Source organism: Aptenodytes patagonicus, chromosome 2 (assembly GCF_965638725.1).
Source record: "Aptenodytes patagonicus chromosome 2, bAptPat1.pri.cur, whole genome shotgun sequence".
NCBI classification, from domain to species: Eukaryota; Metazoa; Chordata; class Aves; order Sphenisciformes; family Spheniscidae; genus Aptenodytes; species Aptenodytes patagonicus.
Genome location: NC_134950.1, coordinates 58623812 through 58640497, shown reverse-complemented (window position 1 = coordinate 58640497; position 16686 = coordinate 58623812). Strand labels below are relative to the sequence as shown.

Here is a 16686-nt window from a genome sequence, read left to right as displayed (position 1 = left end):
TGAAAATGGGTGAGCATGTTTTCTGGGTGGTTTTTAGCAGTCATCTTAAAATCCTTACCTTAGAGCATTTATTGGGGAAAGAAGTCAGATGGGATTTTCCTAGAACTGTTCCAAAATTGGATTCCTGAGCATCTTCTGAATTGGTAGAACTCTGGGGGCAGTGATGGCATAATCTGTTACTTATAGCAGAGCGATATTTTTACGAGTAGATCATGATGCCCTAAACAAAGGATAGATGCTTGTAATCATGCTGACAATCTCTTGCTGGTTATGAAATCACACTAACTCTAGCTTTCTTTAATGTATGTTAGTAGCAGAGTCCTAACTCATTTTATGCTCGCAGCTGATACGATGGTGTGTTACGTGAATTTTGCTGCTGGTATGCTTTTATTCTGATCAAAGAGCTGAGAATGCAGTTGCACTTTTTTTTTTTCTTTTTTTTAATGGGTGTATTTTCTTGTAGCTACAATGAAATAACTTGGAAGTTTTAGATTCAAAACAATTTCGTTCCCAAAATTGTTCAATGGCAAAACACAAGAAAATCATGAGGGAACACTGAATATTCAAAATGAACTATAATGCCCCTTTGAAGTGCTTTATAAGTGGATAGTTAATTGCGGTGAGGGGGAATCTCATATGAATGGATAAAGCAGGAAAAAGTTCCAAGCTGCAGCTTCCACACCATAAATATTTCAGGCATTATTTTCGCCTTTTAAAACTGAAAAATATTTTTCATTTTTCTTGGTTTAAAAAAAAAACCCAACGACTAATTTATTTGAATGAATCCTTTTAATAATTATTACTACTACTACTACTTATGGGAAGGAACTTCTCTTGCCTCTGTGGTAAATAATCTTTCCTCTTTTGACCCAATAACACATTAGTAGAACAACAAGCTTGTAAGTGGCTGCTTTTTTCTTTTTGCAGTTTCATCTTCCCACTTCCATCACTTAATGCGATGTGGTAAAGCATGAAGTTAGTTATTTTTCTAGAGTGGCAAATAAGAATACTCTTGACAAACTGACTGGCTGTTGTACATTGATCTAGCTGTTGATGAAGGGAATCATCTGTGTTGAAACAAAATCCAACATTTTACTTATTCCTGCACATTTCTTTTCTGGAGCTACAAACTCCATCCAAGATTGATTCTGGTCAGTTTACTCGTAAAGACCACTTTGAAATCCATGGCTTATGTTCTTAACTGGTATAAATTTTGTCAGTTTACTGACAAAAATACTTTCTTGAGCAGATAAAAATTTATACTAATGGAAGTGCTCATAAATAAAGTTATAAGGATTATGTAAGTCTTTACTATTGTTATCTTCACTGTATATAGAACCCTTATCAGTTAGGGATCATTGGCTTCCCAGCAGAGATTGTGAAGAAAAACACTTTTTTTTTTACTTGAAAGACAGCTTGGTGTTTGTATCTTTCTTAAATTTTCAGGATATATTTAAATCAAATTTAATGTGCCCTTCACTTAGTTTTAATCCTCCAGGATGTATACTTTGGCTCTTTCTCAAGAAGCAGATCTTCTGAGATTCTCAGTGGACTCATTTCTCCAAATTTGAGATCTTGACCAATTAAAAAGATGCTGGGTTTTTTGTTTGTTTGGGTTTTTTTGTTTTTAAGTGACAGAAGTACACTATTGCATTTTGAGAATGAAGATTCACGTTGTGACCCTTGACTTTACCTCTACCGGTCTTCATGTGTTTAGAACATACCTAATGATGAAAAGTTTTTATTATCTCTTTCTTCCCCTGCAACAAACAATCCTTTACTTTGTAATTGGCTGCATTGAGAGCACTAGAAGTTACGTGATGGTGAACCCAGAACCCAAATTTCCTTGGTGGGCTGCGACTGCTTTACTTTTTATGCTGATGGGATACTGCAGAATATCATTGGGTATCTTCAGGACAGTGGCTTGACTCCAAAGAAATACGTAGTCAGACTTTATATTGAGCCTAGATATAAACAGATTAGAATTACTAACTGCGTGGGAAGTTTTCTTCAAGTTAAACTTCTTCTTAACTTCCCACATTCAAATATTCTTGGACAAGGACACAATGCTTTGTTACATAAACATGAAAGAGGTATTAAATCATTTCAAATTTCCAGCCTTGCTCTTAAAATTTGGCTGGGATCTTATCAAAGGTCTGGGGGAATTTCTGCAAATGATATTCCAGGGGAAGAAAACATTGCTGCAGATGCCGTGTAATAGAAAATTGGTATGTGGAAGAAGGCCTTCTGCAAGTACCAGAGATTTGGCAACCTGAACTGAGTACCATAGATTGCAACACTTTGGGGGCAGAGAAAGTGTCTTGAATGATGTGCATAGAAACAGATGCATTGTTAACATATGTGCCTTGTTCTTTCCGGGGAATGTTTCTACTCAGAATAAATGCACAATGAAGATGTTGTTTTCTCTTTTCTTAAATGACTATATGCACTCTATCTTTCTGTTTGAAAACTGTACAAGGCCATGGTCCTGTTTCAATGGTAGGACTTCTGATAGATGTTTCTCACTCAATGCTAGGTAAGCGTTGCATTTGAAACCCATAGTAAAATGCATCTGTCACAGAAGGACTCTGTCTTGCAGAGACTGTGGTCGTGTGTATGTGAGATTTCATTGAGAGTCAGATGGGTTTAAGTACTACTTCTCCAGAATAAGCAATCTTACTGATCAAACCAGATTTGCAGATACAAAGTCTCCCAGCATCTCCCTGGGTTCTGCGATTCTCTGTGTTCTCCAGGATCCTCTCCTGGTTCCTAGTCCTGAGAAAGTTTGCAAGGCAATTCATGGCATTCCTGAGTAGATTCCTATAGTAGATCGAAACTTAACTTCTTTGCAATAAGAGAAAATTACTTCGTATATTTTAAGGAGAGAAAGAAATGCACAGTTCTTCAAGCAAAATGTGGTTTATTATTTTATGCAAGAAACATCAGTTTGGAATAGTGACACTGCAAGAATGAGGGGCTTGCATCTGCTTTACGCAATTGACAGATATCCTGGAGATAACTATTTTAAAAATTCTGTTTCCTTTGGTAAACACTGTGGCTTTGTAGCACTGTCTGAAGTGCTCCTTCATCACCCAGATTTATAGCTTGCAGTTGCAACCCTCTGAGCCCTTTTTTCAGTGATGGACCAAGAAAGGAAGTTTATCTATCCTTTCCTCTACTGGAATAAATAATGGCAGACTTTTAAACACTGCATTCATATTTGTAACTTCACTAATGACGCTCATATTTCTTAGTGTTAACACTTCTCTGATGTTTAGTCACATTTATATTCCTCAGAGGCGTTTGTCAGGGTTGTCAGGGTTTTTTTTGCCACGTCCTTCATCTGACTCAGGGTTTTTTAGGACTGGCGTCAGCGTAAGCAACAGCTGGCAAAAAAAATGACTTGGTTCTTTCTGCATCTTATGTCAACTGATTTATGGCGATTTATGTGTTTTAAAAGACGATGAGTGTGGATGGCTGTGGGGGATTGGTAACATATGCCAAAATTTTAACTTCTAATTGCTGGAAGAATTTGGCTGAGTAGCTGTTCCTGGTGTCTGATAGCTTCTTAGCGGCTGTAAATGAAGGTCTTGGTCCCTTTCTGCTTGTGGAGATCTCTCTGTCACAGAAGTGTCTCCACATCTGTCCCTGGTTGATGTTGATGTTGTGTTTAGCAGTAGGATTGTGTGATGTTCAGTCGTCATCTGTGTTCTGCGTTTGCTGTTATTTTTAGTTTGAATCTTGACAGGGTTATGCAACTGTAACAGCACAACCGGACTGCTCTCTCTGGACGTCCCCGGGGCAAGGAACACGCTTTTCTCATCCCGTGAAAATGAATGAGGAGCAGAGTGATTTCTTTAGCTCCCACTTACTTTCCTAGAGAGAGGATGGGAAGCTTTGAGACAGAAGATAAACTCGTGATTTTTGACATTATGAAAGGCAGCGGATAAAATGCCTGAGCTGTTTCTGGAGCAAGGATGAGAACGTGGACAGTCTCCCTTCCACAGGCAGCTGCCTTGGCGGAGGAATACGACGATGTCTTCTTTCTCTTCCCAGGCCAATGAACAAATACATGCGTAGTGCAAAGTGCTGTGACTTCAGTGAAATGAGCTCAGGAAGTTGAGTGCTTACTATTTTGGTGGCTGGCACGCTGTCCTGATCATAAAGCCTGAGGACAACACAGATCCCAGATTTGCTATCTATTTTTGTTATGTAAAAAAAGGGAGAATCATTGCAAACTGCTTTTTTTTTTTTTTTTTTTTTTTTTTGGACAGAGGTTAGGACCACTGTTTTCTGAGTGGAGCTTACTTTGGCATGAGGTAATCGTATGAGGTGGGTGAGGGAAGGGAAAGAGTGTGCTTGCAATGAATTTTAATCACTGTGAGAGAAGAGACTGGAACTGAAAGGTTTATATGCAAAGAAGTGTCAAAACATCATAAGTCAAACCCCCCAACCAAAAAAAACCCCAACCTTGTCTCAAATTGCTTAGTTGATTAAGGGATTACCAACACAATGTAGAAATGTCAAAACCTTAAGGCAATGTAAGAGACAGTAGAAAGCCTTACTTTAGTTCCAGTTTGCCACTGAGCTTGAAATAAGTTAAAATATTAAGTAGAACTTTCTAATGGGATAACTTACTGATGATGGTGTCCGTCATGTTTTTTACTTCGGAAATACTTGTATACTTAGTCATGTCAGTAAAGCATATTGACGTTGGATTTGCTTGTGAGAGTAGATGCTCCTTTAAAATACATTATTGTAAGGTGATGATTGTGGTATGCTCACACCTGAGGTCTTTTGTTCATTTTCCCCATGTCAAAGACAGTTGGGGATCATGGCTCCTGTACCTAAGAGCTGAAAGAAAGAGGCAAACAAGGTGTTTTGTCTTCTCCTCTCTCTGCACTCAATTCCCAGACAGTATTTGCCACAAAGTTAAAATCTATTCCAGATGGTTTCTGGTGGAGAGAAAGCTTACTGAAACTGCTGCTCGGAGAAAGAGAGGAAAGGGGAAAAAAGTCAAAGCAAAAAAAAACCCCAAGCCCCTTTGAAAAGTGTCCACTGTCCAGCAACCATCTCTCCTGATGAGCATTGACCAGTGAAAAAATGTCATTGTAGAAGTGCTGACATGAACCAAATGCATAGTATTTACCTGTTTATCAAAGCGTTCATGTTTTTTTCCAAAAGAAAAAAGTTTTCTGTCTGGGTGTAGCACACGCTAGATACGTGATGCTACACAAAGCGGCACCATCTTGAAATGTTGGCTCAGGGGCAGGGTGGGGAGTGGTGTACGTTAGCACAGCGTTATCAGCAGAGCCGTTTAATGTAGAAGGAAGGAGTGTTGGTTGATGCAGGAGGTAACTTGTCCTGAGCTAACACAGTTCTGCGTGGTTCTGCACTGCACACCGTAGGCTATAACCATTAATTTGCTCTAAAAGGATGATAAGATTACACGCATTTCACTTAACTGTCTTGCACAGCAGTGTATAATTCCAATCTCATCTGTCATGAGCATTATTTTAAATGGAATTACTCAGAAGTGAGTGAGAGCAAAACTGTGCCAGGAGTTAACCCCTTCTTCTGAATTTCAGTAAAAAGAAATAAAGTTCACAGATAGCTAAAGTTCGCTGGTCACTATGCCTATCGGATACATGTCATTATTAGAAGGTATAGTTCTTGAAGAGGGACAGTTTTGGTCACTTTTAGAGTTTTATTCTTAAAAAAAGGTTGTTTACAGCATATCTAATTTTGCAATGAGTGGCAATTGTTTCCTTGTTATTGTAAAGAATCTTGGAGGAAAAATTTTTGAAACAAATTTTGTATTTCTGAAACAGAAATTTGAAATGTGAAGAAGTGTTAGAAGATATAAAAAACAGCAATTTATAGCAGTAATACAACTTTCCTTTCTTCTTCCGAAACTGGTAACACATCTCTTATCACAACAAATTTAATTTCTAATCTACTTGTTTTATTATTTTTACTGCATTTGGTCAGTCACGGCCATGTCAGGTAGAAGTGGGAAATCCACAGAGACAGTAAGATTTGCGCTTGTGTCTCCAAGCTGAGGAGGTGTGAGGTTTGCTCTCCCTTGTACCTGAACAGTTGTTGACTCATAACATTACAGAGGAGACAAGAATAACTAACTGGTCCATCATCTTTCTGAGAGATTCTGTTCTGTGACTATTTAATACTGGATCGTTTTATCCAGCCAACAGTGCATGAGCTTAACTTTTGACTATGTTAGTTCGTAAACAATGCTCATCAGACAACAGAGCAAGCAGTGTACAGCCTTTTGGGTTTTCCAGTTTCAATGTGAGGTTAGGTGGGCTTTCTCCTCAAGCACACCCCTGCCCCCAGGGGCAAAGGCACCAGGAACTGTAAGGAAATACTGGAGGGCAGTTTGCTAATATTTTGTGTGAACGCATGTGTGTGTGTTTTGGTTAAAGAATGCTGCATGCAGTGAACCCATTGGAAAAGGAGGAAAATTCTGTTTTCATTTCTTCTTACATTTGCTGGTTGATATTAAGAGAGAGTATTACTAGAAATTAAAAAGCTTTAAACATAAAAGCTTTATGCAGATACAAATAGCAGTAAAACAGACATTTCTCAGCAGTCTTGATCTCTACTCTCCATATCACGTTGTTGGAAATACTTGTCTGTCTGGCTAATGGGAGGTGGCATTTTTTGTTTTGATTTGTTTTTTAACTCCTTTTCCTTGAAAAATCCTTTATTCACAGTAGTTCTTATTCTGTAAATTTTAAATTGCCTTACCTGTTTTAACATTTACATTTATACCTTACTGAGCTCTTGTATAGTCCGTATAGTCCACTTTACCATGGTTTAAAATGTTGTTCAAAACTTCTGAATTGTTACTGCTTTGTCAGCAAGGAAAGCTGTGTTTATGTTTGTAACTGTGAAGTGGATTGCCTTGGCACACAGGAATGTATATACATAAGGAGAAACTACAGTGGCTTATGTTTTCGCATCTCTTAAGCTGGTTGCACTGGGCAATGAAAAGAAAGGTCTTCTGGAGATTTTGTGGTGGAGTGCCACTATGTGCTGGTTTTGGCTGGGGTAGAGTTAATTTTCTTCCTAGTAGCTAGTATGGGGCTATGTTTTGGATTTGTGCTGGAAACAGTGTTGATAACACAGGGATGTTTTCGTTACTGCTGAGCAGTGCTTACACAGAGTCGAGGCCTTTTCTGCTTCTCACACCACCCCACCAGCAAGAAGGCTGGGCGTGCACAAGAAGTTGGGAAGGGACACAGCCGGGACAGCTGACCCCGACTGACCAAAGGGATATTCCACACCATATGATGTCATGCTCAGCATATAAAGCTGGGGGAAGAAGAAGGAAGGGGGGGACAATATTTTTTAATTTAGAGTTGAAGTGTGTATTTTTTGAGGGGGATATTCCCTTTATTGCTGTGGGTGGGTTAGCTCCTGCTTTGTCACTGATTCTGTAATGCCTTTGCCTGTATAGGAGGTAACTGAATTTAGTACTAATGCTTTTAGAAACACTGCTGATGGTTTCTCATGTACTTTTGTTCTTACCGGCTGACTTTCTAGTGTAAATCTAGTCTCCTGAAGGGTGAGTCCATATGGCCTAATGCAGGACCTACTTGCCTTGGTTAGGCAGCTTTTGGTGTCCAGTAAGATGATTTGGGGTAAAAAAATAATAATAATAAAAAATCCCCCAATTTTAAATATTCTAAAGAATGTGAGAACTGGCTGATAAATGTCTTACTGGAGGGCACCGCAAGTGAAAAGGCCTAATAATCATGTCATTAGTACAGTGCCTTATTGATAAGAGGAATCTTAACTGTATATCCTCCTGGAAGAGTTGACCATTCATGGCGCACATTCATGGATGGTCTTGTAGAGCACATGTCTTGTAGGAGATGTATTTGCTTTAGCAGTTGTTTAACTTCTTAGACTGGTCTTTTGTACAGGAAGCTTTTCATCTTGGGTGTCTCATTCACATGTTATACCTAGTAGCAAAGGCTGTCTTCTGTAGCCTGTTTTAGTCAGCTGAATTAGGTGTTAATGGGTGTTTTCAGAATTCTGAGGATATAACTGGTAGAAAATTTGCTATTAACCATGGGATAACCATGAAAAATTATAGCATTAGAGACAGGAACCTGGTACTGAGTTCTTCTAGCTTTAAGAGCTGGACACTTGGCCTCCCGGAGACCAAGTAGTTTCACAGATCAATCAGCTACCGATTCCCTTTCGTTTTTCGGTCCCTTGCTTTCAGAGATGTATTTCAGATCAGCTGGGTATAAGAATGTGTGAACAGCATCAGCTCTGTCTTTCAGCCAAAAACCCTTGCCTGCTCGGGGTTAGACATTTTTTCAGCAGCACTTTTTCCAATGAATATTTTCACTGAATTTTTTTTTTGTCACTGGAAAAATAAGCATAAATGTTAAACCAAATTTTAGTCTGAAGGTAGCAATCTTGAAGAATATCCTTGCATAGCGTTCTTAATAATCTTGCAGCTGTAAAGTTGTTAAAACAGGGTGCAAACACTGTGCAATATCCTGCTGAAGGTAGAAGACACATGACTTCATTGTACTTGGCTGAATCAATTCCTTCTCATGCTAATGCACATAGAATCATAGAATCATAGAATCATTGAGGTTGGAAAAGACCTCTAAGATCATCGAGTCCAACCGTCGACCCAACACCACCATGTCCACTAAACCATGTCCCTAAGTGCCGCATCTACTCGTCTTTTAAATACCTTCAGGGATGGTGACTCCACCACTTCCCTGGGCAGCCTGTTCCAATGTTTAACTACTCTTTCAGTAAAGAAATTTTTCCTTACATCCAATCTAAACCTCCCCTGGCGCAACTTGAGGCCGTTTCCTCTCGTCCTATCACTTGTTACTTGGGAGAAGAGACCGACACCCACCTCGCTACAACCTCCTTTCAGGGAGTTGTAGAGAGCGATGAGGTCTCCCCTCAGCCTCCTTTTCTCCAGGCTAAACAACCCCAGTTCCCTCAGCTGCTCCTCAGAAGACTTGTTCTCCAGACCCCTCACCAGCCTCGTTGCCCTTCTCTGGACACGCTCCAGCACCTCGACGTCCTTCTTGTAGTGAGGGGCCCAAACCTGAACACAGTATTCGAGGTGCGGCCTCACCAGTGCCGAGTAGAGAGGCACGATCACTTCCCTACTCCTGCTGGCCACACTATTTCTGATACAGGCCAGGATGCCATTGGCCTTCTTGGCCGCCTGGGCACACTGCCGGCTCATGTTCAGCCGGCTGTCAACCAGCACCCCCAGGTCCTTTTCCGACAGGCAGCTTTCCAGCCACTCTTCCCCAAGCCTGTAGCGCTGCATGGGGTTGTTGTGGCTGAAGTGCAGGACCGGACATTTGGCCTTGTTGAACCTCATACAGTTGGCCTCGGCCCATCGATCCAGCCTGTCCAGGTCCCTCTGCAGAGCCTTCCTACCCTCGAGCAGATCAACACTCCCACCCAACTTGGTGTCGTCTGGAAATTTACTGAAGGTGCACTCGATCCCCTCATCCAGATCATTGATAAAGATATTGAACAAGACCGGCCCCAAAACTGAGCCCTGGGGAACACCGCTCGTGACCGGCCACCAACTGGATGTAACTCCATTCACCACAACTCTCTGGGCCCGGCCGTCCAGCCAGTTTTTGACCCAGCGCAGAGTACACCTGTCTAAGCCGTGAGCCGCCAGCTTCTCTAGGAGAATGCTGTGGGAGACAGTGTCAAAGGCCTTACTGAAGCCCAGGTAGACCACATCCACAGCCTTTCCCTCATCCACTAGGCGGGTCACCTGGTCATAGAAGGAGATCAGGTTGGTCAAGCAGGACCTGCCTCTCATGAATCCATGCTGGCTGGGCCTGATCCCCTGGTTGTCCCGCTCATGCCTTGTGAGCGCCCTCAAGATGAACTGCTCCATAACCTTCCCCGGCACCGAGGTCAGGCTGACAGGCCTGTAGTTCCCCGGATCCTCCTTCTGGCCCTTCTTGTAGATGGGCGTCACATTGGCAAGCCTAATGTTAGCATGAACATGTTAGCATGAACACATTAGTCCGGAGAGGATAACGCTAAGGACTATGTATAATATTCTCAAACCTACAGTAGAAATGTGTGGAAAAAACTGTTTTTACATAGTTCTTGAACAGAAAAGGGTATGGCCAGCAATACATTATTCTGTTTACATTAATGACAGTGCCTTTTTAGTAAAATAAATTCAGAAATAGTGAGTGGATGGCTAATTCTGTCTTCACCTGTCCTTCATATTTTCTGTCGTTGTGGCTTTTGACACAATTCTAGCTTACAAATGAGAAGTCAGTAGCCCTTTGGTACTATGCCTGCACTCGTAAAGACTGATTTTTTTGAACAGGTGGTTTCCACTTCAGAATTAAATATTTTTAAAATTTTTGTAGAATAAAACTATACATATCTTTTATGAGACTATTTTTTTCCTCTCCCTTCCAAGATGAAGGTCAGTGCAAATTCCTCTATCGCCACCCACTTTGCCTTCCAATATTTCTTATTTAACAGGTAAAATACAAATTCTGTACAAATTATCCTCTTTAAGTAGAAGAAAGAAAAAACCTGTTGGTATAAATGTGAAATAATAACATGTAGCAGCTGTTAGAATTCTGATGTTGCAAAAACCCAGTATCTACATGTAGAAACTTGGTGGTAAGTCTAAGAAGCAGTAGTAGATTTCTTCAAGTTCAAAAGTATTCTTCTTTGGCTATCATATAATAATGAAAAATAAAATCTAGAAGGACAAGGTTACATGATGTCACGTGATTTATGATGTTCTGGTTTTTAAGATTCCTTTTTAATTTTGTATGGTGCGTACTGTACATATCTATCTTACGAATGAATTAAATTTTTCAACTTTATTGTAATAAAACTTGAAAAGTTATTTTTTTTCTAATTCTGCATTAAAGATATGGTTCAAACTAAAACAGTTTGAGCAAACATCATCTGTGTTCCTTAACAAGCCATAAATTGTGGACTGTCTGGGAGTCCCTTTTTTTTTTTGAATGCCTATGTACAGAGGTTGTATATACTGCAGTCTGGGGCATTTAAAAGTGTATTGTCTAATAAAGGAAAAGGAAACTTGATTTTGAATTTTGAATCTCACTTAAGAGTATGTCCTTTTCACAGAATTTTAGACAATGACTTTGTGAAATCTCAGTGAAATGCATGTTTCAATTTTTTTTTAATTTAGAAAAAAGCAACATACAATAATGAATGTCCTCTTTCAGTGCTGAAATATTGACTGTTTTTATTGACCTTGCCAAGAAATATACAACCCTTAAAATATTAGCAATCTATCTATAAGTAAGAAGAGAAGAAAAGAACTCAGTTGTTGTGTAAAGCTGTCTAAGCAGTTGTTCTTAAACCTAACCTATTCTGATACGTTTATCTAACAGAAATTATGGACCATTATGTTAATAATACTACTCAGCATTGGGGACTTTTTTTAAGGCTTTGTACACAACTATTTGCTCTAGTGATTGTAGCATAATAGGAAAGATTTTGTATTATAATAAAATTAATCCTCTTACCTGAGTAGTTTTACCTGTATGAGGTAATCATTACACTCACTTCCTAATAAATTTTGTAAAAATATTTTAAAATGTGTTCTTCATTGCAAGATTTAAGTGTTCAGAGCTGACTTCTGTTCTCTTTTAGTCCCAGAATATGTCAGCAGAGCAGGCTTTAGAGATTTTTTCTTTGTGCATATTTTTTTTTTTAAGATATGTATTACATGTAGCAGGATTAGTGAATTATGAAGACATTTACAGACATGGTGAAAGAGAAAAACATCAGTTATCTGTGACTCTAATTTTTCATTTGCTTGAACAAATGACTGGATGCCAGAAAGATGAAATATTCTACAGCTACCATTTTTTTGATACAAATAACTTGCATGTCAGTCTTGTGAAAATTTTATACATCTGCATGTTACTTTTTTCACTATATATTTCTTTCTGACTGCTGTGGCATAAAGATGTATGAAATTGTCATAACTTTGTCTTAGATGACATTCTGATCCTGTCTTTAAAGGTAGTATTTTTTTAGCATGCTATGCATTAAAACAGAACTATTTCAAATCATCACTTATGAATGGAGAAGTCAATCTTATATGTTATAAAGTGCTCTTTTCTTGCCACCCAAGGGAAGGTGCCCTAAAGTACTTCAGCTGATTATAAAAAAGCTAAGTTTGGATCTAATATACTAATATGCTGTATATCAATAGCTCTGGTTTTATGTCTTTTCACAGTTGTGTATTACTGCTATCATTGGATTCTCAACAGTAGCAGAAATTCAGAGATGAAAATCACATTTCTGGAGTTTTGTTACTAGAGGCTCTTAGAAAACATGGTGAGAAATGTGGTTTAAAAAAAGGCTGAAGAGAAGAAAGTGTATATGGACTTTGCATGTATGGTGTATTTACCTATTTAAGCTTTTTGTTCAGTGTTCGTTTTAGGCAAACGCATACTTCTGAAACTAAGAAACTGAAGGGTTTCCTGGATACTAATAAAATTAACACTTTCAGCTTAGGAAATATTTCTTTTTACCAAATGTCTTCAAAGATGTTTTTATATTTCTGCAGGACACTTTATATGAAAAAAATACATAAGGGAAGGTTTGTATGGAGAAGTAATCTCTGTTAATAGTCCAGTTTATGTAGTTGCGGAGAAAAAAGCTTTTGAGAACACAGTCTCCTCAGGTCTAGAAATAGAAAGCAGTAAATTTTGAGGTAAAAATAGTTCAAGAATAATTCCTCTGAAATTAATTTCGCTAATCGATTAGACAATTCCGAGAAGAGGTAACAAACCTAAAATGCTAAAATTACAGTAATTTTGATACAGAACTGATAGTGCAAACTGACCAATGTAACCCAAAATCCAGAAATTTCTATACCACCTGGTTTGCCAAGAAATTAATTTGTGTAGGTGCTTTTTCTGTTGATGGAATTCCATTGACCTCAAATTGGACTTTCCACTGTGATGGACATCTGCGTACAGCTGCCTTTTCAAAAGGAGACCTTTGTGAATGCCAGAGGGAGTGCAGAGGATGGGTTCATTTGCTTTTTTGGATCATTCTTTGTTGTTGTATCAGTGACAAACTGAAGCTGATTTTATGCCCAGCAACTTGTTCTAGATAGTTTTGAGTATCAGAATTTAGGAATACATATATGTGACAAATAATGTTGCAGTGCAGTGTAAATATGTAAATACAGTGCAGCTGCTGCTTTCTAATCTTTTATCTTGCTAAGAATATGTTCAATCATGGCTCTTTGCTCTGGCACATTAGCTTGGTAAGGCACTAATCTCTTCAGCAAAATGTACTAGATGAATGGAGATAAAGAAACACGATATGGAAGTAGTGAATGAACTGAATGTAAAAAAGTTGCAGCTAACTTTTGGGGTTTTTAATTCATTAATTCTGAGGAAGGTATTGCTGGTGCTCTTGCAGCTGCTTAAATAAACGTAGGTTTTCCAGGCAATGTCTAGCCAAGGTTACCAGTTTGCTGGAGGACGCTTCGATATAAATAGGGGTTCTAAATATTTGACATGGACTTGTTAGCAAGGCATCCATTGACATACGGCTAATAAAGGAGGGTATCTAAAGCACACAGTTGCTGTTTTCTATCTTTGTACTGAGAAAACTGAGTGCTAGGTGCTCTACAAGAAGTGTAGCAAGCTCAATTCTGAAGAAAGAAGAAAATGTGTATAATATTGCACTGAAATCAAGTAAGCTGTTTAACATGTTTAAAAGCTGATTGACACAATCCCTGTAATAACTGGATAATAGTATTATCTGCTAATACTATTATTCTGCTACCAGAATGACTGAGAACATTGATCCTTCCCCTCTAATACCAGAGGAAAAGCCTTCGGGCTTTAGTTCAGCCTTGAACCACTATCATACCTTTTTCTAGGAATGCCAAAGAACTTCTTTCCACCCCAAATTAAACTTGCAAAAAGGTTGATTTATGGATTTGTCCTGATCTCAGGAGTGTCCTCATTGCCATTCATTCCAAGAAGGCCACCAGTGGCCATAGCACATCCTGTGCTCCTCTGCAGAGCACCCTGAGCGTAGGCGCATAATAGTGGGGCTGACTCCCTCTTCTAAAGTACATTCACTTTAAAGCTCTGATAATTGCTTACCGAATTCCCAGTGGGATAGGTCCTTTTTACTTTATCTTGCAGTTTTTCTTAGTTGCAACTGTAGGTGTAAGTCTTTGGGTGGCCTTTAAAGGCTGTGGCTATAAAGGGAGCTTACGTAGTAAGTGACAGGAGCAATCTGAGTTTAAATTCTTGCACGCAAATGAGAAGCTGCTCTTAAGCATTCTGGGTTTCACTCTGAAAAACCCTCTATCAAGCTTCGATGGTTTTCATAGTCCTAGACAGATTTTTTCTGAAGGCTGGTGGCAGAATCATGTCAGTTTAGAAGTAGAGCATAGATGATGCTTGTCCTTCCTTCTTGCCAGACCTACCCATAAAGTTCACACATTTCTTGGCTAAGCTGCAGATGTGGAGTGTAAAGAGTCTTTCTATCAGGGCTGTTAAGGAAATCGAGTTGGTTGTTCAAAACATTGGTTGGTTTGGGAAAAAAAAAATTGTAGCTATTGTATGGATTTTTTTGTTAATAGAGAGACTTCTCAGTTTTCTATTTATAACTAAAATAGACAGATGTGATGAGGATGAGGACCAATTAATACTTAAGTTGTTAGCTCACTTCCAGCATAGTCTCCCTGAAATTTCATGAAGTGGTGACTGGAGAAACTTGTTTTCTTCTGGAATACATGTTTCTGGCAGGAATAAGGCTGTATCTGTCCTCCAAAACCAAGTTGTTTTGGATATAGCTGAGGAGACTTAATTGATGCTAGTTAACGTTCCATGAGTAAATAAACGTAGAGGTTAATTCATCTCCTGACTCCTCTGCAGTTGGCTTATCTCATGGGAACGGCTGAATGTGGTAGGTCTCGTAATATTTCAACAACTGCTGCACAGTGGAATTACAGATTACTTTGTTGTTTTTTGTTGTTTTTATCCTTTCTGTATGGACGTCCATATACCCTCATTCAGCACAGAATATGCATGACATTCTTTGAAAAGATGTGCCTTGGTTGTAGCAGTATTGCTGCTTGTTGTAATGGCCTGCTGACCTGGGTGCTTTCAGGAAAATACATTTACACTGAATTTTTAAAATAGAAAAGGAAATACTAGACAAAGTTAGCAGAGTAGTTCCATTCTTTAGAAGAACTTGTATAACAACAGTTGCAAGTTGCTATGAAGCCCTTTTTCATTTGTAGTTCACAATCTTTTCACTAGAAGAACTCTGTAAGAGCAAACAAATGAGTGATAGTAAAATTCAAAGACCTCTGTAATGATTTAAAGACATAGCTATTTTAAGGATAACTGGTGATTTTAGGCATGCTGTAATTTGGAATCTGAATAGACTTCTTCATTTTTCTTCATTATTTACTGATAATCCTTACTTGTAATATAATGAACTTGTATGTAGCTTCTTAAAGAGAGCCAATAAATATTGATTTATGCATCCCTATATATTTTTGTGGGGAATGGTTTAATGAGTTTATATATGAGGAAAGTAAAAAGTTTAGATAACAACTAACTTGTCCATCATTCTGGACAAAGTCTTTGTAGCTTGGATGTATCTTTTGTGCTGAACTTAAAATATATATTACTGTGAAAATACTTCAGAAGTGTATTTAATTTTATTATTTATTTTAAGCATAAGCTTGAATACTTGTGTAGAAATGGTCTAAATAAGTGGTGAAAAGTTGGTAAGGTAAATAGTAAACTCAAATGAGAAATGCTTTGTGCTGTTGAATTTGATTATCCCAGGCTGATTAAGCAATATGTTCTTTTTTTTTTCTCTCATCACAGCCTGTGCTTTCCGTTACAATGGGCTCTCCTTTGTCTACCTCATCTACCTCCTGCTCATTCCTCTGTTTTCAGAACCCACAAAAACAACGATGCAAGGTAAGATGTTCATTACTTCATTCTTCAGAATGAGTGGTGGACACAGTATGTGCCTCTGTGTAGTAGAACGTGAAGTCCTGAACATTTTCCCCTCATTAAGTGAGCTAACTTGTAATACATACTGTAAACTCTCTGATACTGTAATTTCACTATATGCTGGCTCTGGTGCTGAAGGACTGCCAACCATGATACCATTCTTGCCCCAAGGTGCAGCAGGGCTGTCTGATAGTGGTACAGGGGGATCCTTCTTATGGCATTATTTCACCTGGAATACTGATATGGTCTGGGTGAAAAATGAGCTTTCAGAACCCTCCCAAAGCCATCCTGTCATAGACTGTGCCCCAGGTCTGGATTTGTAGTTACTTTTGAGAATTAAATTTCAGATTTAATTCTGGTCTCAGATTTTTCATCCAACTGTATTTTAGGCACTTATTTAATCATCACTGCCATCTTGACTTTATACAACTGCCTTAGTAAAAATAACTGAAAAGGCTTACTGGTAGAGATGACAAATAACTATGTACATCAGGCATTCAAGCATCAACACCTATAAAGACACAAACCATTTCATAAGTATTACATTCTTGCTGTATGTAAGGGGCCTGTTTTCTGTGTAAAGGAGTGGCTTCTTGAAAGTCAACAGAAATGGCTGTATAACAATATCAAA

General features: G+C 38.6%; 1 protein-coding gene across 1 annotated transcript in view; it reads left to right on the top strand.

Moving 5' to 3' along the window:
- PIEZO2 (piezo type mechanosensitive ion channel component 2) overlaps nucleotides 1–16686 on the top strand; it is a 324199-nt gene that overhangs the window by 44202 nt on the left and 263311 nt on the right. Inside the window, exon 2 of the mRNA XM_076329988.1 lies at nucleotides 15924–16019. Coding sequence (XP_076186103.1) covers nucleotides 15924–16019 — 96 coding nt within the window. The remainder of the gene's footprint in view (nucleotides 1–15923; nucleotides 16020–16686) is intronic.